At 50.0% G+C, this 24570-nt stretch overlaps 1 protein-coding gene across 4 annotated transcripts in view; it reads left to right on the forward strand.

Moving 5' to 3' along the window:
* RGS3 (regulator of G protein signaling 3) overlaps positions 1-24570 on the forward strand; it is a 69844-nt gene that overhangs the window by 16342 nt on the left and 28932 nt on the right. For 2 of the 4 annotated variants that reach the window (XM_032999848.2, XM_032999855.2), the window contains 3 exons: positions 658-741; positions 8421-8532; positions 14861-14901. In XM_032999848.2, the coding sequence (XP_032855739.1) occupies positions 658-741; positions 8421-8532; positions 14861-14901 (237 nt within the window). Of the gene's footprint in view, positions 1-657; positions 742-8287; positions 8341-8420; positions 8533-13784; positions 14457-14860; positions 14902-24570 lie in introns of those variants that run through there. The other 2 variants (XM_032999892.2, XM_032999860.2) reach the window with 2 other exon arrangements.

A 24570-nucleotide genomic window follows, 5' to 3' on the forward strand; every position in this document is an offset into this window, starting at 1 on the left:
TGTTTTTTATGCTTCTCACTGTCTCCTCCTGCAAGGCCCCTGTGCAGGTACCCTCACATTCCTGCTGGCCGTGCTGCTCAGGAGGATCGTCCTGGGCTGGTTTGGCAGGGTTTATTCTGCAGCTGGGACAACAGAATTTGTCCTGTTCTTCTCCAGCATTAAACAGAGAAGGTGCTGACGGGGGAGCTGAGTGTGCAGCATGGCACGAGAAAGGGCAGCTGCCTTAAAGTCACTTTAACTTACTGCCAGAGTAATCCATAAAATCATGTAGCAAATATTCTTGCCTGAGGGACGTGAGAACCTAACCTGCCACTGTTGTGGTTGTGTTTCCTGCTAAAAAGCACCCAGAACCAAGCCTGCACTGTGCAGAGCAGTTAACGTACAAAGAGGCAAGTGGCTGATTGTCTTTTTATAGATGGGTTTGACGTAAGTGTTAAGTGTAAGGCTTTCTTTTTATCGTGTGGCTGGACTGCAGACTTTCTGTCCTTTTGAGCACTGTGTGGGGTGACTTCTTCCTGAACAAGTTACAGCTTAAAGTGAAAACAAAGTGGGTTTGGTGGGTGGAAAAATTTTCTGACAAGCCACACTTCCATTGGAAGGTTTGACTGTTTCTTTTTCTCTCTATTTTTTTTTTTTTTTTAATCCTCTCAAATGTAGCCCCTAGATCTTTGCAACCCAGCCCGGACTCTGCTTCTGTCAGAGGAGCTGCTTCTTCACGAGAGCAGAAGCAGGACTATACAGGTAAGACTCTTTCCATGCTGTCTGAGCTTTCTAAACATGCTCTTCTGCAGTCTGGTATAGTAGATTGAGGAGGGAGATGTTTTATTGTGCAGTACTTATATTAATATGATATTTGGAAAAACTTGTAGTCAGTTTATCATGGGATGAACTAAATACCAAAATTATTCTCTGCTAGAAATCAACTTTTTTTCTTGTCTTCCTTCACGTTCACAAAGAAGAAACTGTGCATGACAAATGTGTGCTGGCAGCTGAGGCCACCAGCAGACTCAGAGAGGAGTTTAAGAATATTTTGTACCAAGTTAGAGAACTTGTTACAGAGGTTTTCAGAAGTTTAGTTCCTGAAACAAGGTCACATGTCCAAATTCCTCTCTTTTTTCTTACATCAGCTTCTTTTCTGCAGTGTTATTGGAAGGCTGTTAAAAATCTGGGGAAATAACTAAGCTTTGGCTACATGCTGAACCTGTGTATGAGACAACTTTGAACATCCAAACTGGCAAGGTTTGGACACGTTGATGACATCTGCTGCTGACTTCACTTGTATTCAACTGTAAAGTCTGCAAAGCCCTGGAATTTGGGACAGAGGAAGCAGCAAGCTGGGAGAGTCCACTCATGCATTGCTCACTAGTGCTGGAGGAAACTGCCATTTCTTTTGGGGCATTTTCAGAGAATCTCACCACTGTACAGAGCAATTTTGCTTTGAATTTAGTTGGAGAGATCAATGTGTAATCTTCACAGAGATATAAAGGAATTTTTACTTGACTAACCCGAGTTTCTGGGTAACACCTGGGTGGCTGACAGCAGAATCCCAGACACATCATATTTCTGGCCTCTACAAAACAGTACAAGACTGTGTTATGTTGAGTGATTCCTCTCTCGGTTTTCAGTGGGCAATTCATCCCTTGCTTTGACTTGAATCACTTTTTTTTTTTTTTTTTTCCCCAGTCAAAGTACATGAAAAATCGCATGATCTTTTAGCAAACGTGGCACTGATTTGCACATGAAACTTTTCCCGTCTGTCCTTCTGTTCTTTACTTCTCAGAATCTTTTGGGCACCTAGTAAACACATGGCTGTGTAGCAGAGCTGTGCTGTGCTGGCTTGGGAATATGGTGGCCAGCCTGAAGTGAGGTTGCTAATCCTAGTTTGTCTGGAGTTGCTCGCTTTCAGGTCAGACTCTGAGGTCTGTAGTAGCATCCAAAAGTGGAGTAATTATGAATAACTAACGCCGTCTGCAGCTTGGGTGGAGCGTATATGGGGGTGTTCATATTCAGATGATGGAGAGCCCCAGGACAAGCCTGTTTGGAGGAGGTGTGCTGCTCTGTCTCCAAATGGCCACATTAGCCATTTCAGAGACCCAGCTGTGGGCAGGATCGGAAGGAGGATGTCTCGGGGAAAGGACTGTTTGCTCACGATGCCTTAAGGGTGAGCATGAAGCTGGAAGAGGCTTTCCCAGTTGGAGCTGCTGCCAGGAAAGGTCAGGATGCTGTACACTGGCCAGGAACCAGAGATGGCGTTTGGGAATGATGGTGCCTTGAGGCTGCGATGTCTGTGTAAGCCTGGCAGAGGAGAAAGGCAAGGGCTTGTGACTAAGCATAGTGAAAAAATAAAAGCGGTGAATGGGAACAAGCATGTGGCAGCATCTGCTTTGGAAGGCAGGAGTCTCCTCGGTGCAAACCCAGGTGTGGTGCTGAGACCCCTATTGCTGGGAGCTGATAATTTTAGGTAGCAACACTGGGACATCAGCCATGTCCCTGGGGAAGGGCTTTCTCGTGTCTGCAGTGTGTCACAGGGTCACGAAAGGCTTTGCAGAGCTTCAAGGAATCAATGCAGGTCTCTGTGGAAAGCCAGTCTCACCTTCTTCAGAGTAGCAAGGGCCTCTGCTTTGGTCCTGATGGGCTGTGAAATAAGAGAACCCAAACTTCTGAAACCATCAGGACCTAAAATGGCCTGGACATAATGGAGCTTCCCCTGGTACAGAAGGGCGCTGGCTTCTCTTTTTGCTGGACTTGAGCTCACTCCCTCTCCAGCCTTCTCCGCTGTCTGAACAGAGGCTGTCTTGTTTCCAGTCAGTCCTTTTTTCCTTGCTCCATGTGGTTTTCCATCTTCCCACTGCTTTTCTCATCCAGCCTTTCTCAAACTGGACCACTGCTCCTGTGCTCTGCAGGGCTGTTTTTTGTATGTTATTCTGCTTTGGCTAAGTGGCTCAAGAGGGGGGGGTGCATGTGCAGGGGCTGAAGGTGGAGGTCCTGTTTAATTTTTTTCTCAAAAAAACAGAATCTTTTCCCCTTGACAGTTTCCATGTCAGGCACTGCATCCTTGTCACGGAGCAAACTCCCATCTCCTGAAGGAGTCAACCTATCTCTCTGGAGGCTTGCCAGGATCTGTCCTTTCCCTGACCTTACCTCTGGGGCAATCCTTATTCAGGCCTTAATCACATCCTGTCTAGACTTTGTTGCAATTCCCGCTTTTATGGTCTTCTGAAATCCCTCCAGCCTGCGAAGTGCCAGAGGAACCAACGTGATGCAGGCGTTCGTGCACAAGGTGTCAAACACGGGCTTAGTCCTTGTTGGTCCATCTCTAATGTACTTGGAGGCAACTTTCCAAAGCCCTGAGGTACCTTCACAGCATGGGTCATGCTCACCCCCTTCTCAGCTCTCTTTCCTGCCCTCCCATCAGGGCCTGTGGATCAGGATAGTCCTCCCTTGAACTCTGAAAGCCCCCAGCTCTGCTGGGCATCTGGAAGACATGGACCTTGTAGAGCAAGAGGCTGTTCTCTCTCATCCCAGTTGTCGCACTGTGAGTTCCCATCACTCCTGGCCTGGGATGGGATTACCAGCTCCCCGTTTCAATGGGTAACTGAGTTTGGCCAACACAGTGGGTTGACCAAAACCCTGCTCCCTGGCACAGATGTTTCAGGATCTTGTTTTTAGCCTTTTTTAGACACTTTAATTTGGGTGAGAATATCAGAAGCCTGCACTTACATCCTCCCTCCACCACACTAGTCCCACTTACTGTGTCCCTCATTCTTCACTGCCTATTAATACCCTTCTCTTCCTCATTTTTTACACCATTTCCCCATTGCACAGCCACTGCTTATGGTAGTGTTTGTGGGTAGGTGTGTGACCCATTGAGCTTGTCAGTGCCTGCTCTCCCCTGATGCTCACAGTAGAAGAATATTTGACTCAGGTAAGCCAATGTGAGGACCAAGGTTGACAACTGAAGCCTTCACCACGAACCTCCTTTTGGAAAGTGTGGTGGTGTATCTTCATTAGTCTTTAGCTGAGTGTATTAACTCCTTCCTGAGTATATGACTTCCTTGCCAATAATCTTGGCAGAAAAAAGTATGTGAGGTGGTAAAACAGGGTAAATGCATTGTGGGCTAAAAGACTGCTGAGAAGTCTTGGAGAACATGCATTTAATATGGATGCATGCAGAAGTAAAAATGCAGGAACAAAGGAGCCAGTCATGCTTAGAGAGTTAGGGTTGTAGCATGGAAAGCAATGACTCAAAGGCTTCAGTGAATCAGTGAAGCATGGTAAGGTTTCCCTGGCCTGGGAAGTTCATGCCTGTCTCTGAAGTGCCACGCCTGCATATGTGCACCTAACCCTCCTGCAAAGCTTAGACCGCTTCTCTTTTTAGACTGGGGCTCAGCTGACTGAGATGCTAATGTACAAAGCTGTGGTAACTGGATTACTTTTAATCATGTTCTCCTTTTGCTCTGGTCTCTGTGAAAACTGAGTAACTGCCAGAGCAAAGCTCTAGCCAAGAAAGTCACCACTTTGAAGCATATGATCAGGGGAGCACTGAATAGAAGTGACTGGGTGATATCGCCCTGTACGTGGGGAGCTGCGTCATTCTTGGTCTGATGAGTCCAACAGTGATGTCTGCTTCATAGAGGATGCTGGGAATTTGGGTGGTCTCACAAGAGGGCTACAAGGATGAATCAAGATCTGAAAAAATTGAGGAAGATTAAGACAGCTTCATCCATTTAGCTCAAGTGAATGAATGGGGACATATGAGCTCTGCAGATACAGCCCTCATACTGGTATCACTGGAGTTTCTCTTTGGGATTGCACCCAATTCTTCTGGAGAAGAATCAGTACTGGTAAATAGAAAATGTGTGTGGCTCAGTCCTAGGGGTGGATACCTGTTTTAAGAGCTCCCAACCAAGGATTACAGGAGTTCTGCAGGCAGCGTTCTGTGACCAGCAGTGCAGGTGATCATCACCATGTTCTCCTTTTGGCATCTGAAAGCTCTATCATAAAAGACCTGCCTTTGCTTCACTCTGCTTCCTCAGCTCCCTCTGTTTTGCTGGGCACGGCCATGAGACTATTGTGAGAGAGAGAGGGCGATGTCTCGGAAAGCCTCCACAGGCTCAGGCTTTTCCTGCCAAGCACTGGGACCAGCAGGCAGGGTTTGCACTGGTCCGTTTCGCCAGCGTCTCTGCTGATGTCCTGCTGCAGTTGCAATGTGCAGACTCCTCCTTGCTCTAATCTGGGTGGTGGTAGCTCTCTGTGCATAGATGAGTAGAAGAGGATGGGATTACGAAGAGTTAGCTATTCTTAAACTTGAATGTGAAGGTACTTTGTTTGGCTGCAAGACTTAATTTCTGGTCATGTTTTCACGACGCTTTTGTTACCGTATTTTGCTTTACAAGGCGTGGTTAATGCTTTTTCCTTCCCGCTGTGGGGCTCAGTAGCAGTCCTGGTGTTGATCTCCTCATCTTGGGGAAGCACACTAACCCACTGCTTTCCACCTTCCCTCCTGGCTTTTATTTTCTCTTGTTTTCTTTTAGGAAACACTTTCAATGTGCACCTTCCTTCTGTAACAATGCTTTGCCAGTTATATTCTGTAGTTAGTCAAATCTATCAGGAGAATAGGCTTTGCTGTTTGCGGTGGTGCAGAGCACGCCCAGATGAAGACTGTCCAAGACATCAGTGTCAGCCTCTACGAACACTTTTTGTTCCTCTGTAAAATCTATTCCCATTCCCCTGAAAGGTCTGTGTGACAACTGCCATGTGGCCTTGATCACTCTAGCAGTAACACAGGTGCATCTGTCTCTGTCTTCAGAGGAGTGCTTTCACCATGTCGGTGGTTTTATTTCTGATTTTGGGGTAGGAAATTAGTTCTGGGAAACACACCAAGATACTCTGACTCTCCAAGGAACAAGTCTGGGGATTCTGTGTCTTGCCTGGATGAACTCAGGCAATGAGTTTCTTTTTTGTTTGCTCTTTTGCTTTTATGACCCCTATGATTTTTCATGGTAGATAGCAGATCTGTTTGCAAAGGGCTGCTAGAGACATGTTACAGCTTGTTAGCAGCATGATGGCAACTCTAGTCAGAGCTCCAGATTACTCACTCCAGCCCTCCCCTCTTATACCTGCTGGCGCTGCCTTAGGGTCATCCATGATTTGAGTTTCCCGTGCTCAGCTCTGCAGGTGGGGTAGGTGCTCTGCCCTGCAGAGCTGGTCCCACTCCCGCCTCTGTGAGCAGGGTCCGCTGGAGCCCCGGTGCTGGGGTGCTCTTGGCAGGCTCTGTCTGTGTGGGTGGAAGGGACACCCTCGTTTTCTTCCCCCAGGAACTTGGAGGAACAGAGGGACCTCTGTAAACCGTTTTGGGTGAAGCTGCTCTAAAATCAAGTGTTTCCCTGGAAGCAGCATCTAAGCATCTAATAGAGATGCTCTTACATAACCCACACTGCCTGTGCTTTTATCTTCTCTACATCCTGAATTCAATCAGTCCCATCTTCCCATAAAAGCACAATGTTACCTGTAAATGCTTTTTGTGTATTTCTCTTTCCATGATTCCCTATTTAAATCTGCTTGGGTTTGATACTTTTTTTCTTGACGATCCTTCTAATCTTTTTTCTACCCCTTTAACTTCCTTGTGTGTTAGGTTTTCATTTTCTTTCCTCCATTTCCAGTGTGACCACTTGCTGATCATGCTTTTATCTCCTCCACTTTGCCGAGTTGCTATTCTCAAAATCCCTGAACATCTCTTCTCTGAGGCTGAGGGGCCTGGGATGGCACCAGACATGTCCCAGAAAAGTTACCTTTTGGAACAAGATAGGCATACGAGTAAGTTTATAGTGCAGTTGTATTAATAATAAACTCAGAAGTAATGAAGAGGGTGAATGTGGGCACTAGGCCAACTGTATGTTGAGAGCAGAGGAAGGGATTTTCCAAATAATACAGAGAAAACCAGGCACTCCCTGGTTTCATTGCCAATTAAAGCTACACCAGTAGCTTTGTGCTTATTAAGAATCCCACAAAAATGAATTTGCACAGCAAGGAGAAATCTTGTGGCAAGGGCTTGATTTTGGATTCAAAGCCAGATGCTGCTGCCTTGACGTGAGACTCACCACCGTGTGATAAACTGTTACCCAGCTTGTCCTCCTCCTGATGTGTGTCTGTCATGGGTACGGAGACAAACTGTACTGGCAGTGTGTCCTCATAAACAGTGACTCAGTCTCTGTCCAGAGCAAAGTCACCTTTCAGAGGGTGACGTGGTGGTGGCAGCGGTGCCAGCTCCCAGTAAGCCCCCGGGTTGCTGGGCTGTTTGCTGCCTTTGCGAAGGGTTTGCTAAAAGGCCACAGAACCTTCGTTGCTGTTGCTCAGTGTTGCGAAGCAGCTTTCCCTTTGCTGTGGGATGTTTTTGGGAGCATCCCTAGGAGCAGCCACGTGCTCACATACTGCGTCCTGTGCTGAGAGCAGTGCGTGGTTTGGCAGTATGCAGAAGGTCCAGCATCTAATGTGCCCACCGGCATATTGCAGATGTTTCCTGGCATCTTCTGAGTTTTGCTGCATGCCTCCAACTTCTGCTGGAGAGCTGGACAGGCTCAAACCTCAGCTACTGACATAGTGATTGCACAAAACTGTTCACTCCCAGTAGGCTTCTGGGTCAAGGATCTCCAGTACAGTGGAGAAGCTCACGCTTCTTATTTTAAAGATCACGCTAATTTGTACTGATTGAACTAGGGACCTCAAGCAAGATCCAGAAGCAGGACAAAATCTACCTTTTGAGTTGTGAGCCCTTGCCACTGATCTGGAGTAGCTCCCAGCTTTTAGGACACTTGAGTCACTGCTCAAGCACAGAGCTGGGCTGACACTCGGTTCAGTGTTTGCTTTCCACCCGTCAGCATGGTTTAAAGGTGTCAAGTTTGTTCCCTGCAACTGCTCTCATGGGTTCTGCTGTTGTAAAAGCCAAACTGTTATTTTCTCAAAGGGAGTGAAATGGGGCGTGCAAATACTAAGAACGGTGAGAAGCTCCTTCATGAGTGCGTTCAGGGAGATCATGTTTGCTTTTAGGTTGCAACTTTTACAGTGTGTTGGGATTAGTTGGCAGCTTATTCCCTCCTCCTGCTCCTCTGATTTATAACTTATGTAAATGGGAAGTGACACGAGAGCAGAGAGGGTGTGTTTGCATGGCATTAAACTGTCGGGCAGGTTTATCCCTCTTGTCACGGGACTCCACAAGCCTTGGTAGGTGGCTGGGAGCCTCATCTGAAGCTTGCTGGGAGCACCCCGAGCGCCATAGCAGCAATCAGCCCCTTAGGGAAGGGGTGCCTGGGCTGTCTCTCATGGCTAGTGCATCTCCCCAGGGTAGAGGACCTTTCCAGGACGCTGTCTCAGTGCCAAGAGATGAATTCCTTATAACTTCTTTGCTGTTCTTGTGCTTCCAGGTGACTCTCTTTGTCTACTCCGACCTGCTGCTCTTCACCAAGGAGGACGAGCCTGGGCGCTGCAACGTGCTGAGGAACCCTCTCTACCTGCAAAGTGTCAAGCTCCAGGAGGGTGAGTGTCTGCAGCAGCAGTTGGAGACATCTGAGGCATTTTCTAGGCTGCTAGCTCTAAAAGTTTCTGACCAACAGCAGGATAGCACCCCACTATCCCATTGCTTCCAGTACATAACAGTACCATCCATCTGGTGCTGGCAGATCATCCTTCCTTGGACTGCAGGGCCAGCATCACCCTTCCCATCCCTGTATTAGCCCAGTCCCTGTCAGCTCCATCTCCTGGGACACCTCAGGGGTACTCAGCACCACTTTCCAGGGCTTTTTGGGTGCGTGTCTCAGGGATTTTAGGCTGGCATTCCCCAGGGTCTTGCTGTGCTGGGCTGTCCTTGCTGGTGTTGCACTGCCTACAGCGGGGCTTGCTGAGGCTGAGAAGGGGAAGTGAACTCTTGAGGTTTCCCCCATGGTGCCTTGAGAGAGTTCAGGGGTTGTCTCCAAGGGAGTTTGGCTAAGCCCTACTGACCTTTACTTTGCTACTTCTCCCTTCAGCCACCCACGGTTTTCCCCTGCGGTAGCATCCCTCCCCCATGCACACCCCATTGGCGAGGAAAGAGCAAACACTGGCCTTGGTGGGAGGCTGTGGACCATGTCTTCACCTTCGCTGGGCTTTCCTGTCCAGCTGAGGGCTCAGGGAGGGCTTCTAAGGGAGGGGGGTGACTTGAAATCAGTTATTTCAGTTGAAACGCTGAGGCTGTATAAAAGATGGCCTTTAGCTCCTCGGGGTCAAAGAGGAACAAACCAATTTCTCTACCACATCCTATTTGCTATGGTGGAGCCACTTCTTGGCCCCGGGCCCAGTCCCACTGTGTTCCTTTTTTGGTGGAGTTGCTTTTTGGGTACGAGCTTGTTTTATGTACAGTCACCCAACTGCCTCAGCATGGGTCTGATGCCCCGGCTCCTCCTCGAGCCCAGGCAGTGGGTGTCACTGGACCAGGACCCCACGTGGAAAATTATGATTAGATATAAGGAAAAACTTTTCTGTGGTGAAGTTGGTCAAATATTAAGTTGCTCAGAGAGGTTGTGGGACCTCCATCCCTGGAGGTGTTCAGGGCTCAACTGGGCACGGTCCTGAGCACCCTGATCTGGGTGCTTTGGGCAGGGGGTTGGACTAGAGACCGCCAGAAGGGCCCCTTCCACCCTGAATTATTCTGTAATTGTATGAGCTGATGTCTTTATGCAGTCCCGTGGCCCTGACCGAAAAGGATTAATCCAGATCTGGGCTGCTTCTCCAAAGGGATCATTTTCTGGATGAATTTTGCCACTTCCCATGACTTTGCCCAGACAAGCTGTGAGCTCTGTGGATGAGCCGTGGCACTCCACGTGCCCCACGTTGTTGTGAGCCTCAGTGCTGGGGATCTGCAGTGCTGTGCTGGACACCACAGGCTGTCTGTCAGTTGTTATTTCACATTTCCAACAACGTTTCTGCTCCCAGATTAATTCACTGACCTATTTGGTGGGGGCAGAAACACAGTGAGGAAGACAGGGCACCACAGCGTGAGCCGTTTAGAAAAGCCATTGAAGCTTCCCTGGGGTTTGCTGAGTTTGTTCTCAGCGCTGCTTATTTCTAAGAAACAGACAAAAGAAATTGTTCCTTGTTGAAGTGCTTGTTGGTCAGCATCTGCTCCTGGAGCGCACGCGCGTGCCGCCCCTGGCTGCTCTCAAAAGCTGTTGAATAACCCTGCTCTTGTTCACCTCCTTGAAGAAATCAGCTTCCCTGGTGCTGGTCCTGGCTCTGTGCACGAAGGTCTGTTTGCAGCTTGGCACAGACTCGGTGCCTCCTAACCTCGGGCAGAGCGGTTGGATTTTGGGAGCGGTTTTCTGCTACTTATTTCCTTGTTGCCGTAATAATTTGGCTGGATCACATCTGGAATAGCTTATCAAGCCTCTCCGGAGGGGACGTTTGTCTCTGCGGCACCGAACCACCCCCCGTACACTGGGAATCCAGCAGAGTTGCTTTTCAGGCAGCTCACCCTCCTGGTTTGGGCAGGGCTGCTTCAAAGGCGGGTGGAAGGAGCAAAAAGATGTGTGTGCCTTTTGGCAGGGATTTTCTGTTGGTCTCCTAAATAACTGAATGGCACATTAATAGGAACAGGCGTATTGCTGAGTATAACAATTGAGACATCTCCGGTACACTGAAGACCATTGTGATGTTTCCTGTTTCTGCCGCTCGCTGCACTGTGCGAAAGCAAATCAGTATAATCTGCTTTACAATGCTCTGTCTTCCTGCTTTAGAAGCCGAGCATGGCTGATGAGCACCACACCAGCCAGTGTTTCCAGTGCGACAGGGCTGGCTTCCTCACTAGATACAGTGGGAATTTCCACGCAAAGGTCGCCGCCTCGCTGGGATCCTGGCCCCCCTGGGTGGGTGCGCTCAGCTTGGGTACAGGGAAGAGCCACTCCTGGTTTGCAGATGGTATGAGGACCCCCAGGCTGGGAGCCCCATCCCCAGCTGGCATCCTGCAAACAAGGACTTTTCATGTGCTGCTTTGCCGTCCCTGACATCCCAACCCGCCATATCTTACAGCAAACAGCTCCAAGATAGTCAGAGGCCAAAAGTGTGATATATGGTTCTTCTGCCCTACCATGGCTTCTTCCTGCTGCCCCAGGGATGCAGGGAAGCACCCAGGGCTTGCACTCAGGGACATGTGCCACAGAGGGTGACAAGCTCATCCCCTCTTGGCAACCAGGTTTGGATGGGCACAGCAGCCTTCCTCTCTCCCCACACAGCCAGGGCCCCTCAGCACCCTGCCCTGCGAGCTCCTCTTTGGGTGCTGGATACAGTCCCCATCCTCACCGAGCAGACGTGAGGGGCCGGGGAGCCGGGTGTCTGCCCTTGCCGTGGGCATTGCCGCAGTCCCCTGAGCCATATAAGGAGGCTGTGGAAAGGAGCTGAGCCATCTTCCCTCTTTTCCCATCTTTTTTGACCCAACACCCAGCATGCGCCACCCAAATCCTGCAAGCAGCGGGTGTTTTCCCGGGGTTGCACAGGGAGGAGGTGGGCAGAGCCAGGGCGATGCTGAAAGCTGCTGCTGTGCTGGCAACTGCGTAAGTGCCTGCCCCGCGCGTCAGCATGGGTGTGCGGGACGAGCCTTAGCCAGGGAGGGGGATGTGTCCCCACAAAACCTGCACCCTCCTCTTGTCTGTGCTGAGAGTGCGCAGCAGCCCAGCCCTGGGGCAGAAACGGCCCAAGCTGCTCTGAAAGACAAGCCAGTCCCCGTCACAACACATCAGGAGGAAACTGAAATATCTTCAAGTGAGTTTTTTTTTCCTCATGCATATTTCCTTTTAGTGTTTCACTGAATTTGGCTGAGAGTATGCACTGTTAGCTGTCAAAAAAGGTGTGGATGTAGTGCTGCGTGGGGAACGGAGCCCCAGGTTGGCCTGGGCGGCCGGCTGCTGCCTCCCCAGCGTGGGGTTGTGCCTCTCCCCTTGTCTTTTGTGGCCCCTGTGATCTGCAGTGCCGGAGATGAGCAGAGCACGTCGCATGGCTCTGGGGCACAGCAGGCTCTGGTGCTCCAGCCTGACCCTCTGGAGACTGGGAGAAGCTCCAGTGGCAGAAATCCTGGAAAACCTGGTTTGTGCTGAAATCCTCGCTTGGGTCTGCCCTTCCTGGCTCTGCCATCTCTCTCCTGCCTCCCGTCATGCCTCGCCAGGGATTGGCACTGGCTCAGGCCCAGCTGCTGGGCTGGGCAGCCAGTCTCTTACCTCCCATTTGTTTTCTCTGTAAAGGCAATTACTGGTAGAAAATGGGATCTAAGCAGGTCCCTAACCTAGGCTGGCTCCCTGCTTTGTGTGTCCTGTAGGCACTGGGCTGCTTGGCCGTACCTAGCAGTGAGACTCGGAGGGACAGGAGCTGCTGGCAGTGGAGGTTGCTAATGCCAAGATTCATAGCTCAGTGGAGAAGAATTTGGAAGGGAAATTAATTCTGATGGTTCTGGGCTTTGTGAGGATCACTTGTTATAGTATAAGGAATAAGCAGAAGCACAAGAGAAGCAGGGTTATTCCCAGGGACGTTAGACTTCGACGTTACCTTTCTTTGCTGAGGGTGCATGTCTCTAGAGGGTGGATTGTTCCTCACGTCAGCCAGGAGAGCCTGGTTAAAGGTCCTGAGGGAAAGTGGCTCGAACATACTGGTCTTCTGCAGTCTGCTTTGCAAAGCAGCCTGGAGAGCTTTGGTCAAGGTGCAGAGAGGAGCAGGCAGCCTAGTTGAGAAGGTGGGATGGTTTTTGTACTGCTGACTGCTTGGGAAGCAGAAGCAGCAGAATGGGACGGTGAACTTTTGGTGTGCTGGCAGCAGACTCAGATTCTGTCCCCAAACCCTCCCTTGAGGAGAAAAGTACTGGCTGAGGGGCTCCCATCGGAGGCTTTGACTTTGCAAGGAAAATGTTACCTGATGGTCCTGCTGGGATTTATGGAAGAGGGTGCTCGGATTGCTTGGGCATTGCTGTGGAGAGCAATGAATGGTTTTTCTGTCTGGTTCGGAGGTGAGACACGGGCTCCCAGCCAGGCCTGTTCAGCATGTGCTTTCAGGGTCCAGCACTGCTCCCCTTCTGTAAGTGAAGATTCGGAGGAGCAGTGCTGGAGAGCTTTGGCTGGCACCCCCAGGGCCAGGCTGCTTCCCTGACCCTTGCATTGCCCGGGGGGGAGCAGAGTGAAGGTTATGAAAACACAACTAGGGCTCCTCATCCGAGAGGTCCGCAGCAGCACTCCCAGTGGTGCTGGGCTCGAGCAGCTGCTGTGGCACGGTGTCCTGGTGTTCCCATAGTGATGTTCCAGCCCATATCTTGCAACATGCATTGAAGGATGAAGCTGGCAGTGGAGGCAGGCATGTGATCCCCCAAAGGACAGCTGGAAGAGACACCCCGCAAATGGCTCCACACCATTGCACTTCTTCATGGGTTTCGTGTTGCCCATGGAGTGACTCAGGAGGCATCTGAGTCCCTCAGTGGATCGCAGCTCTTATTTGGACTGCTGCCTGAGGCAGAAGAATTGCTTTCCTCTGGGGAACAGGGTGTTTCCACCACTGTACGGAGCCTGTTCTCGTCGTTAGTGCAGCTCAGGCTGTTGAGATGAAGCAGAGCTTGTGCTGACACTGCTTTGAATAGGATCTGTGGCCGTGCCCAGACTGATCTCATGGCAGGGATAATGTCATTAAAAGCCTTACGAAAGCTGCAGTCCAGCAGTGCTGCATGCTACCAAGGACAAAGCTGGCGTGGGGCATGCTGCTGCGAAGGAGCAAGCTGGCTCCAGGAGACGGGATGTCCTGCTTCAGAGTTGAGCTGACCCTGTTCTGTGGCAGCTTCATGTCCTCCTGCGAGGCTGATGTATGCCAGGAGCTGGCTTCCCTTGGGGATGGGGCACTTGTGTCTCACCAGCAGGGATCAGAGACCAGGGCGAATCTTCAGGAATGCCTTTTTGTTGGGTACAGGGAATGCTAAGCCTGCAGGAACCAGCCTGGTGGATCAGCTGGAGTGTAACACATCCCCTGGGATAGCTGGCAGCAGGATGAGGAGCTCTGCTGGGCTGCTCCATGATTTAGCAAGATGTGGATCTCAGCACTGGTGATTGCATTGCTTCCAGCACCAACTCCTTTCCTGAAGCTGTGGAAGTGCAAGTTCCTTGGCCAGGTCTCCTGAGTGGCACCACGCTGGTGGGAGTTTGGGGAGTTTGCCCTCATCCTGAAGGAGCAGCATGAGCTCTGCCCCCTGCCCCGTGTCAGCTGCTTCCCATTGCCCTGCGGTTCGGCTCCATCTCCTTGGAGAGGCACTGACCCCAATCACTGGCACTGATGGAGGCTGGGACAGATGGCACTAGACAGAGCTGCCACCAGCCTTCCCAAGGGCTTGGGGCAAGAAGATGGGAATAAGCAAGGATGTAGGAGTAGGAGCTGCTCTGGTCAGTCCTGGGAGCAAAGCATCCACAGAGGTAAGATGGGAGAGACGCGACCCCAGTGCCCAGGAGGCTGCCTGGGCACTGTGGGGCCTCTGCAGCCCCTGGGAAGGAATTGGGCTGCGTGTGCCACGGCAAGTTGGGCAGCAGAGCCTGCATGTGGCCTCTGCATGGAACAAACCTTTTTCCAAAAGGACAAACCCAAAGGAGAATCCATGATAGTTCAGTAATCCATGCAAGATCCCATGCAATGCAGCCTGCCCAGCGCATGGCCCCTGCAGATGCAGCATACATCACTCCCAGATCACAGCCTGGTACTGTAGGATGACAACAATAAATATTCATTAAATGCTGTCTCTTAGCCAATTCCTCTGCCAGTGGCTTCACTTGCAGAAATGAAGTTGTAGCTTAATTATGATCCTGTTTTTTCTTCTTTATAGGTTCAGAAGATCGGAAATTCTGCATCCTTTACCTTGCAGAGGTGAGTAGTACTGTTTTCCAAATTAACTTTCTAGTGGGAGCGGAACATGTACTAACAATTCTTATCCTTTCTGCTGGGGCAAGGAGCACTGAATGGGCTGATTTTAATGTCTTTTTAAATTAATTTGCCAGAGGTCTGGAAAGGAAGCGTAATGGCTGTAGCCAGAATATATTAGTAAGAAGCTGCTAAAAGGAATTTGTGAACTGAGAGGCTGGGCAGCACTAAGACAGGTTTGCTTTTCCCCTTCCCCTTGTGCACAGTAGGTGGATCTTACTCGCAGCATCTCACTTTAATTTAATATTGGGATTCTTTCCCCTGGGGACAGATTTCCTTGCCAACTGTTTTGTCTTTATTTTTTAGGCATCTTGTTTTTCTTGTCTTCGAGCACCCAGGTTTGAAGCCCGCAATTAAAATAAGGAAGCTCAATCTAAAAGACATATAACTGTAGCTCTAAAAACACGTGTGGCTGGTACATGGCTAAATGCTCTAAACAGATTGGAATCACTCAGACATTGGCACAGTTATGTTTGTGTCATGAAGCAGCCAAGGAGAGTGCAAAATTGGTTCACAGTGACTGGACCTATTTAGTCATTGAATACTGCAGCTTTTTTTCATTTTCAAGTGACTTTACTGTGTTCCTGGTTTCAAGGCCTTGTATTTTCAGAGGTGGAAATTTGGATCTGGGAAGGATCCCCAGGGCACAGAGGAGAAATGCAAACATTGCTCAGCAGCACTGTGAAATAATAAGCTATTGTGAAAGTTGGATGAAAATGTTCAGTATGAAAGTTGTTCACCTTGAGTGGCTGGGATTTGGGCCAAAGCATGACTTGCTATGTAACCATCAGCTGACGAGTTCTCTCTCACATTTCCCTCTTATGCCTTCATTTTTATCTCTATTGCCTTCCTGGGGCGGTCAGGCAGGAGCTGCCTTCTCGGGGGGTTTGCTCAGTCGTGGCCCAGTGTAACGTCAGACTTGGGTGATGTCTCCCTACCCAGCTAATGCTGTGCCGTGACTCAGAAAGGCTGCGATGGGTGTTCGTCAGCAACATCCCGACACTGGCATGAGGCACTCCTGCATTTTCTCGTACATTTGGAAAAATGCATTTGTAGCCTGACATTTAATTTAGAAGTTTCAGTCGCTAAGTAGAAGCAAGTGAAAGAGAGCTGGTTGCATTTCATGAGATCTTGAGAGGTGAAAACTCATCTTTGTCAAGATGCAGTGAAGTACTTAGCTTTCTTCTGAGGGGCTTACCTGGCCCTAACAGCTCTGGTGACTGAGATCTGTGACATCCATTACAGTTGGAGTGCAGTAGTTGTATGGAAAATGTGAAACATTTGCTTTCCTACATGCATGCTCCCCCACAGAGAACAGTATGTCTGCACCAGCCACACTTACGGGATTCTGCAAACCTCTTCTTGTTCCTCTTGTCCGCCCCAGGGTATTTTGGAGCAGGTCACAAGTAGAGCAGGAGCTTCCTGGCCACTGTCCCACCCCTTCTGTCCCAGAGCCCACGGGGTTGCTTTGAGGCTGATGGTCTGCACTGAGCTGGGGAGGTCAAGCTGATGTGAGATCCTGCCTGTGGGGAGATGATTTTCCAGCTCCGTGGTTTGGCTGGGTCGATGCTGCAAGGAAGGGAGAAGGTGTTTTTTTGTGTGCAGCCTGAGTACATAGCACAGATAGAAACAGCCAGCTTCAAGGTTAAGGGAACGGTGCACTTCCAGCCATAAGTCCCATCAGACTCTCCAGCAATGGTCAGTTTTGGCTCAAAAGGAGAAGCTGAGGTGCAGAGAGGGGGATGTGCCTTTGAGTCAGCAGCGAGCCAGGGCAGGACGGTGCCCTCCCAACTTCCCTGTCACTGTTTTTCTGGGAAACAGTGACATGCAAGTCACAACCCCTAGAGCCACATGGAATGGGTGAGCAGGCTGCAAGGACACGGGCTGGTGGTTTAAGCATGAGAGCAGAAACCTCTCACTTTTGCAGTGTGGGGGCTGTGTGGCTCAATGATCTGTCCTCAGTGGAGGTAAACCTCAAGTGAATAAAGATGGGCTTTTCTTAAATGATGGGATGCTGTCGTGGGAGCAAGCCTGGGAGTATTTAAGCATCATCTTCCAGCAAGGAAGCTAAGAAGAGAGTCACCTTCAGGTCATCTGTCTTTTCTTCTTTGCATTCACTTTTCAGGAGCGAAGCTTTAGTTGCAGGGTTGTGGGGATGTCACCAGGAGTTTTTAAGCCTTGGCAGCCTGTGGGAGGGAGGGGACGGTCCCACTCAGAGGCATTCCTGCAGGCTGGCTGCACACAGAGGCATTGCGGGTGGCTTGGATACCTCGCTGGGCTGGTGGGAGCATCAGTTTGTGGTGTTAAGGTTGTTGTTGCAATGGGGGGCAGTTTCAAGGCATGGCCTGCTGTCAGATGAAAGCTGGGATTCGGGCCCAGTGACGTGGCACTCGTGTTGCAGCGGCACAGAGGGATGTGAGAGGGGGTCTCCAGGCCAGCCCAGCGTGGCTTTCCCCATTGCCTGGTGGACGTGCTGTCCACTGGATGCCATGCTCCCAGCTGTGTGACCTCCTTTTGCCCTGGTGCAAGGCTCACCCTCCTTCCCAGCTGTGGGAACGAGATGGTTTCCCTCTGCAAGGATGGCTTCCCACGGCAAGGGGCTGGCTCTGCTTTGGGGCCGCGCTCAGGCTGCCAGGAGTCGGGGTGCAGGGAGGCTCGGGAGGGCATCGCTGGCAGGGTGCTGGTGCTGGCACACTCCTGGCACCCTGAGGGTCCCAGTGATGTGGTGCAGCAGTGCCCTGTGGCTGGGTCCTGCTGGCAGACGTGTCTGTCCCACTGCCCACCCCTGCGACTGCTTGTGGCGGCTAGAAAGCTTTGTGTAAGGATGTATAAGGGAAGGGTGCTTGTGTGGACATGGCTTTTTTGTCCCATGCCACCCTGAGGGGTCTCTCCCCGCCCTGATCTGCTCCTGTCCTGCTCTTTGCAGCAAGTGTTCTATCCCTGCACTTTCCAGCAGTGCTTTACCCTTCTGGGAGCCTTTTGCTGGCTCAGCTCTGCCAGCTTGGTCCTCTCCAGGGTGGAGGTGATGTGTCTGGGGCATTTGGTGGTTGTCATTATCTGAGCACTTCTGTCGCCGTGATCCGGACAGACACATCCATTGCACTGCTGTGATGGGGCCTGGGAGGTTGGTGGAAGCTCTCATACTGCTGTTTCTTACCCACAAATCATCTGCAACAAGCAGTAATGTATTTAGTGCTGCTGTGAGTTGAAAGGGAGCCCGCAGGGCTGGGCTGACTTTGCATTTGCTGTGGGAGTAGCTCTTCGCCAAGGTCTTGTGCTGCTGTCTCCTGCTCCTTCTCATCTGGAAGGTTTGTGAGTAATGTTCTGACCCATAAGGTCACGTGTTTGCATTCGGATCTGGCGTGATCCAAAATAAAAATATGTTTCAATGTCTGTGAGTTGCTGAATTTATTTTAAACAAGAAAGAAAATTCCAGCCTTGAGGGAAACTGGAGTGTCATAAAAAAGCTACTGTTAGTCATTCTGTCTAATCACATGTAAATAAATCACTCCACAGCATTTGTCCTATGCATTCTGGTTATCTACAGTCAAATACCAAACGGTAATATTTATAACCCGGTGCAGGTTACAGCAGAAGGGGTGTTTATTTTACAGGCTCTTCAGCATGTGGATTGCAGTGCTTGGAGGTCCTGGGTACAAGTGGTCCTGATCCTGGTGGGGCATGTGGCCTCCTGGAAGGGAAGGGCTGGATATAGGTTGATATTGGAAAGAATGCAGAGGTAGAGGAAGGTTCTCCACTGAGTTGTCCTTTCTTGGTGGTTTTGTTCCTCATGGTGGTCGTGGGGTAGCTGCAATAGTCCCAGTACATAAGCAAGCCAGGATTTTGGAAGTGAAGGTGGTACCTTTTGATCTAAGCAATACTATGTATTCCTGGAAGCTTGTCTAATTTTTCTGTTTACCAACTGGTATGTGAAAAAGTACTACAAACCTGGTCTAGCATATGTTTCACTTCAGTATTTTAAATCCAAATGAAACAGTTTAAAGTCAGTTGAACAGACTCTGCCTGTGAAAGCTTTGTGCTGATTCAGCGTGGACCCATGTTTCTGCACCCTAGAGAATTCGGAGTGTGGGAGTTTGGCCCCATTTTCCCGCTGCCCACATGCCATTCCCTGCAGGGCACATACACCTCCTGCGATGACATGTGTAAACCCTGGCCGAAGAAAACATTTGCTGCATAGTGGGAGTTGGTAGCCTCATAGGGAGCCAGTCCAGAGACGTGAATGTGGTCCAGGGCTGTATTCACACCCTTCCCTGCTCCGGAAATATCCTACTGATAGGAAACTGCAGATCAGTGTTTTATTACATTGTTAGAAGTTTTTGATTGAAACCCCAATTATTCAGACTGAACTGACTTAAAATGAAATTACTCAGTAAGTTTTTAACTTGAAAAGCACTAGAAAATTTGATCTTTTTCTCTGGAAGCTTTCATCTGCAGATACTGGAGTTTCTCTTGGGAAACTGTTACAACAGAAAATCTTTCCAGTCGCAACTTCTTAGCCTGCTGCAATGGGCAAACTTACAGACCTGAGCAAATTAATGCTGTGAATCTATGCTCAATCTTGTCTTGCCCTGGAGATGCATATCCCAACTCTGCATGGGAGATCCTCTAGGCAAGTGTCAGGGAAAGGACACCGTGTCCCCCCTTCCCCTCCTCTCCCCGTGCCCTGGCTCTGTGCAGACACATCCCTGCACCTGTAGGGTCCCCTGTGGGCACCGTTCCTGTTTGCGTCCTCAAGCTGTGTCCTGGCTGCCGGCAAGGGTACGTTTTGAACAAATGCTCTTTAGCTGGACCACAACTGTAGTGAGGGGCAATATTGTAGCTTGTGTCAATGTGCTTAACTCCATAGTCTTCACTTGGAGATGTCCCAGGTTGCTCTGTAGGACAGTTAATTTCCCAAAGCATTCTCCGTTTCTGCCAGGAGTGAACATTGCTAATTTAATGCCCCTAGGCATGTGGCATTTCTATTTCTGTCTTGAAGGGAAAGTGCAAGGAGAAGAGAGGTTCCTGTCTCCATATAGCAAATCTGAATGCTGGAAAAACAATTTACTGATGGTACAGAGGACTTCAAAGTCTCAGGGACTTGCTGTGACATGGCAGATATTATACACCTGTGTAATTTTGAAGTCAGCTGCTTCAGACATGTCATCAGAAGAGTTCGCAAGGAGCTTTTCTGGGCACTGTCCTGGTAGATGTAGAGGGCAGATGGTTTGGTAATAGGGAAAAGGATGAAAGGGCTGGCCAGGGGGTGACATCAAACCTACTCAACCAAGTCAACAGCTAAGGTGAATTGTTTAGTAAGTAACTTAAAAAATAACTCTTAATGAAAGAGAGATAAAGAGTATGGATGGGGTACAACTAGACCAGATATCCTCACAGGCACTTGACTTGATATGACACAACACTTGACCTGAAAACGTGGAAAGACAGAAAATTGCTGTGGTGCTTAATAAATAGTTAAAAACTCCGGTCTGAAACCTCAGCTTCATCTTCTGGGAGAACTGGTCTGCCAGGGAGGGCTTGGGAAGCCTGGCTCTTGCTTAATTGCTGACAGTCATCATTGACAATGGTAGTAAACAGCAAATTATGCCTGATAAAATGTGCATATGACTTGAAATTTGGGGAAGTAGGACATGATAAGGAGGATAGTTCAGTGATAGAGCAGTGGGGGTTAGTTGTTAAGGTGAGTAAAATCTGATCATGTCTTTCCATGGGATCATGGGGAAAAGAGGACTGTACACACAGGTCTGTGAGGGTCAGAAGTGACTGAGAAAGGCTTGCTACGGGGAGGATAATCAGCAGTCATAAGCTCCTGCAGCAGAAAGATGGCGTCAGTAATGAGAAAAGTTTGGGATTCAGTCAACTTTCCCATTCCTCTGCTCTCTGCCCCCAAAGTGGTAGCCAGAAGACTTGCATTTTAAATTGAATTTATTTCCAGCCGAAATGGTATGACTTTGGCAGAAAGCCAAAGCAAAGGAAGTTGTTCCCCCTTTTCCTTTTTCCCAGCATTAAGGAGGAGCTGGTGCCCTGGGCTGGGCTCTGCTGTTCTGTTTTTCCCCCCATCCCGATTACTTTGTTCCTTGGTGGGGCTTGAGCAGCCTGCAAGACGTTTTGATCCCTCCTTTTCAAATGCTCCAGCTATACTTTTGGTGCTTAAATACAAGAAAACACCCACAAAATGCAGTGACAAAAGGGCCAGTTTAGAGACATGAGCTCAGAAAATCTTGAGGCTGTGAATGAGACATGGAGCCAAGAGCTGTGCCCAGCTCTGCCCCCAAAGCAGTGCTGGCCAAAGGACATGGTCTGTGAGCCCCCAGCACAACTCGCTGCAGAAGGGGTTTAACCACAGCTGCTTTACAAAAAAGAGCAGTGATTTAGTGCTTCCTCAGCCTGGCCGGAACACAAAATCCTGAATTTTGTGCTGTGATGGTCACAGATGCCAGAGCACTGCAGGGTGGAAGTATAGCTGGGGTTTAAATCCCTGATAAGAGAAAATCAAGTGTCATCTGGCACTGGGTGATGTGTGCAGGATGGGAGAAGGTAGAAGAGATGAGTGTTTGTCTGTGAAGTGGACTCTGTGCTCTGTTGAAATTGTATCTCGATTTCCTCTGATTTGTAACAGGAAAAGACAAATGATGTTTGTCAGATTTGTGGGCTGTTGTTTGTCAGGTGGGCTTGTACTGCAGTAAGGTGAAAGATCCTCTGGGCTGTGGTGGAGCAGCACTGCAGACAAGGCTAGAGGTGTTGGGATCAGTCTTACCTAAGGACTTCAAGTAGAGAAAATCTGGACACACTCCGTGCTTCCTACTCTCACCAGTTTTATTACATGAATTTGAAGCACACTCACAGAACATGAAGTGTATTCCTCTGCCTTCCTCTTCCTGTTCCCAGTCCTATTCAGCAGAAGAGGGGACTCCCTCTCCTCCAGCCACTCTGCTGGTGGTGGTCAGGAGATGTTACCAGATGAAAAATCCTTTCCTGCTCTCTAACATTTCCTTTGCTTCCTCCATGTCTGGCAAGCAGTGGCTCATTTCTGGGATGCCAGAGGGGTTCACCAAGCGGGGCTGTGTCCTGTGCTGCAGCGCACTGGCACACGTTGCTTTGAGTCACCCAGCTCACGTGAAAGCAGGACGCTCCATCTGCACATGCTGAATCCCTCTGCCATATCACTCCTACAGCAACAGCTTAACGATTTCCTGAATAGTGGTTTCCATTTTCCTCCATCCAAAGGATGGCAGGTCCCAGCCGCTGGATTTCTCAGTGTGTGATGCAGAGAAGTCCAGGCTGCAGCCTGAACCGCAGGTGCAATGAGATAATGCTAAACCAAGACTGCCAACATTTTGAAAATTGCTTCTGAAGGATGTTGTGACATGAACCCATGTGCAATTACCCCAAATGCCGAGGCATTCCTGAAATGCAGCCCTACACAGTGTCCCCATGACATGCCCCAAATTGCAACTGAAACATTAATCTGGTTCAAGCCAGTGCTCTCCTGGCACGTACCTGGAGCCGGAGCACGCAATGCGATGGCTCTGGAGCTGGTGGCCAGGCTGCTTCTCTGTGCAGACAGACCCCGGGCTGTGTCTCCTCTGCCAGCACTCATTCACTCAGGTTAGATGGTGGGAATGACACCAGCAGCAGAAGCCCCAGGTTGGCATAACCCACAGCCTGGGGACAGGGCAGCTCCTGGGCCGTGAGAGCTCCCAGGTCAGGTCTCTGCGCAGTGCTCGTGTCCCATTTGGAGAAACAGATAAACAAGGTGTACTCTGCTTCCCTGGTTTTGTGAATCTTCACACAGTTCAACCTGAATCTGAGTTTTGAGATGACCACAAAATGTGCTTTTTGGAGCAGAAGTTCTTAATTTTTTTTCCCCAGCTTTAATTCTGTGGTCACATTTCTCAGATGTTGGCAAAAATAAGACCTGATATGATGTGGTTACAGTACTGGAGAGATTTTAAAAAGGCCCAGGTACCAGTGGGTGATTTCAGAGGGGAACTTCTGTTCCCTGGGGCTGACTGCACAAGCTGGACCTTGTTCTCTTTGGGGCTCTGCTGGGGAAGAGGGATGGATAGCTCTGGGGCTGTGTTTGCAGTAGGTGGGTAAGCTTAGTATTATCGTTGCTTGGTTTGCTCAGCTCTGAGCCCTCTTGCCTGAGAGCAAAGGGAGTTCGTAGGATGAGAAGGCAGTGGACCTGCTCTCTGTTTGCCAGAGTGGAGTTTCCAGCAGGAGCTCCGGGCCTGGCTAGTCTCAGGGCTGGGGATTCCTGTAAAGGCTGTTATCTGATGAGCCACTTAAGGACAACCTGCTGGCCTGTGAAAACAGACCAAGCCCTGTGTCCTTGTTGGCTGCTCTGAAGTGGGTGGAAAAGGTTCTTCAGGCTGGCTTTTCCTCCCGGAGGCTTAGCATCCTCCAGGCTGTGCCATGCTGCAGTGCTCCCATGGCATCGCGCCTCCACCTTCCCCCTCCTTAGCAGCAGCACCTGTGTGCAATAAGGTCCAAGCAGCCTGGGGTGAGCTGGAGCCACTGGGGTGAGCAGGTCCACTTTGCTCTCTTGGTGCCTCTGCTGATCCACGGGTGTCTGTAGAACAATGAAACCCCATTTCCTGAGAGCCGGCCCTTGGTGTCACAAGGAAGGATGGGCACATCTATCTTTTACCTATATATGTAGAGCGTGCCTGGCCCAAACCCAAGCCACACAGCAATGAGCCACTGTTCTCTGCAGATTGCTGTGCCCTGCAAACCACAGCTCCATGCTCATCATCTGCTCGAGCATGTGTGAGATTCTGTCACCTTTTGGTCACCCCGGTTTTCAGTAGGGCCCCTGCTGTTACTGCCAGTGCTTGTTTTTTGGGCACCACCAGTATGCCCAGCAGTCTAAAAACCACAGGAAGAGACATGGTCCCCCTTGTCCCCCCAGCACAGCTTAGCACAGGAGCAATCTCAATTTTCTCATCAGACCGAGCTCTGTGGATCTTGAAATAACCAGCCAGCAGTTGACCATGTTTTGTGCACAGGATATTCCCAGGGCTTGCTGTTTCACTGGTGGAAGCTTTGCTCTGCGATTTAAAAGCTATTGTAGTCTGGAGCCCATTTCCGAGGAACTTCCCCTCTGGGATCTCTGCTGGGTTTGGCTACAGACCAATGCTCTGAACGTTCGAGGCCAGGGGCTGGGCAGAGCTGAGCTGGGCTGCGCGCCCTGTCCCTGAACCACTTTGCCATAAACCCTGCAGATGAGAGGAGCTGGGGGAAAGGAGCAGAAGTGCATCCCCCTGATCTGCGTGGGGAACATCCACCCAAGGACCTGACCACCCCCTGGGAGCATGTCTGCTAGCACAGCCGGGGGAGGCAGCGGTGAGATGAGAACAGCCCCCGGGTCAGGCTGCTCACTGGGTTCAAGGCATCGGAGGTGTCAGGCTGAATCTGGCTCATAGTTGTTGTTAATCTGAGCTTTGCAGTGTCAGGTAGGGCCACACTTGTGTTCCAGCTGCTGTTGTGCTGGGTCCTGCACAGAGGGGCATGTCTTCAGCGTGGGGTCTTGGTGGGAAGGGTCTGGGGCCCCCTCCTGTGATGTGGTGCCATTCTCTGGGAGGTCCTGGG

This window comes from Tyto alba, unplaced genomic scaffold (genome assembly GCF_018691265.1).
Source record: "Tyto alba isolate M040663 unplaced genomic scaffold, T.alba_DEE_v4.0 Super-Scaffold_11, whole genome shotgun sequence".
Classification (NCBI taxonomy): Eukaryota; Metazoa; Chordata; class Aves; order Strigiformes; family Tytonidae; genus Tyto; species Tyto alba.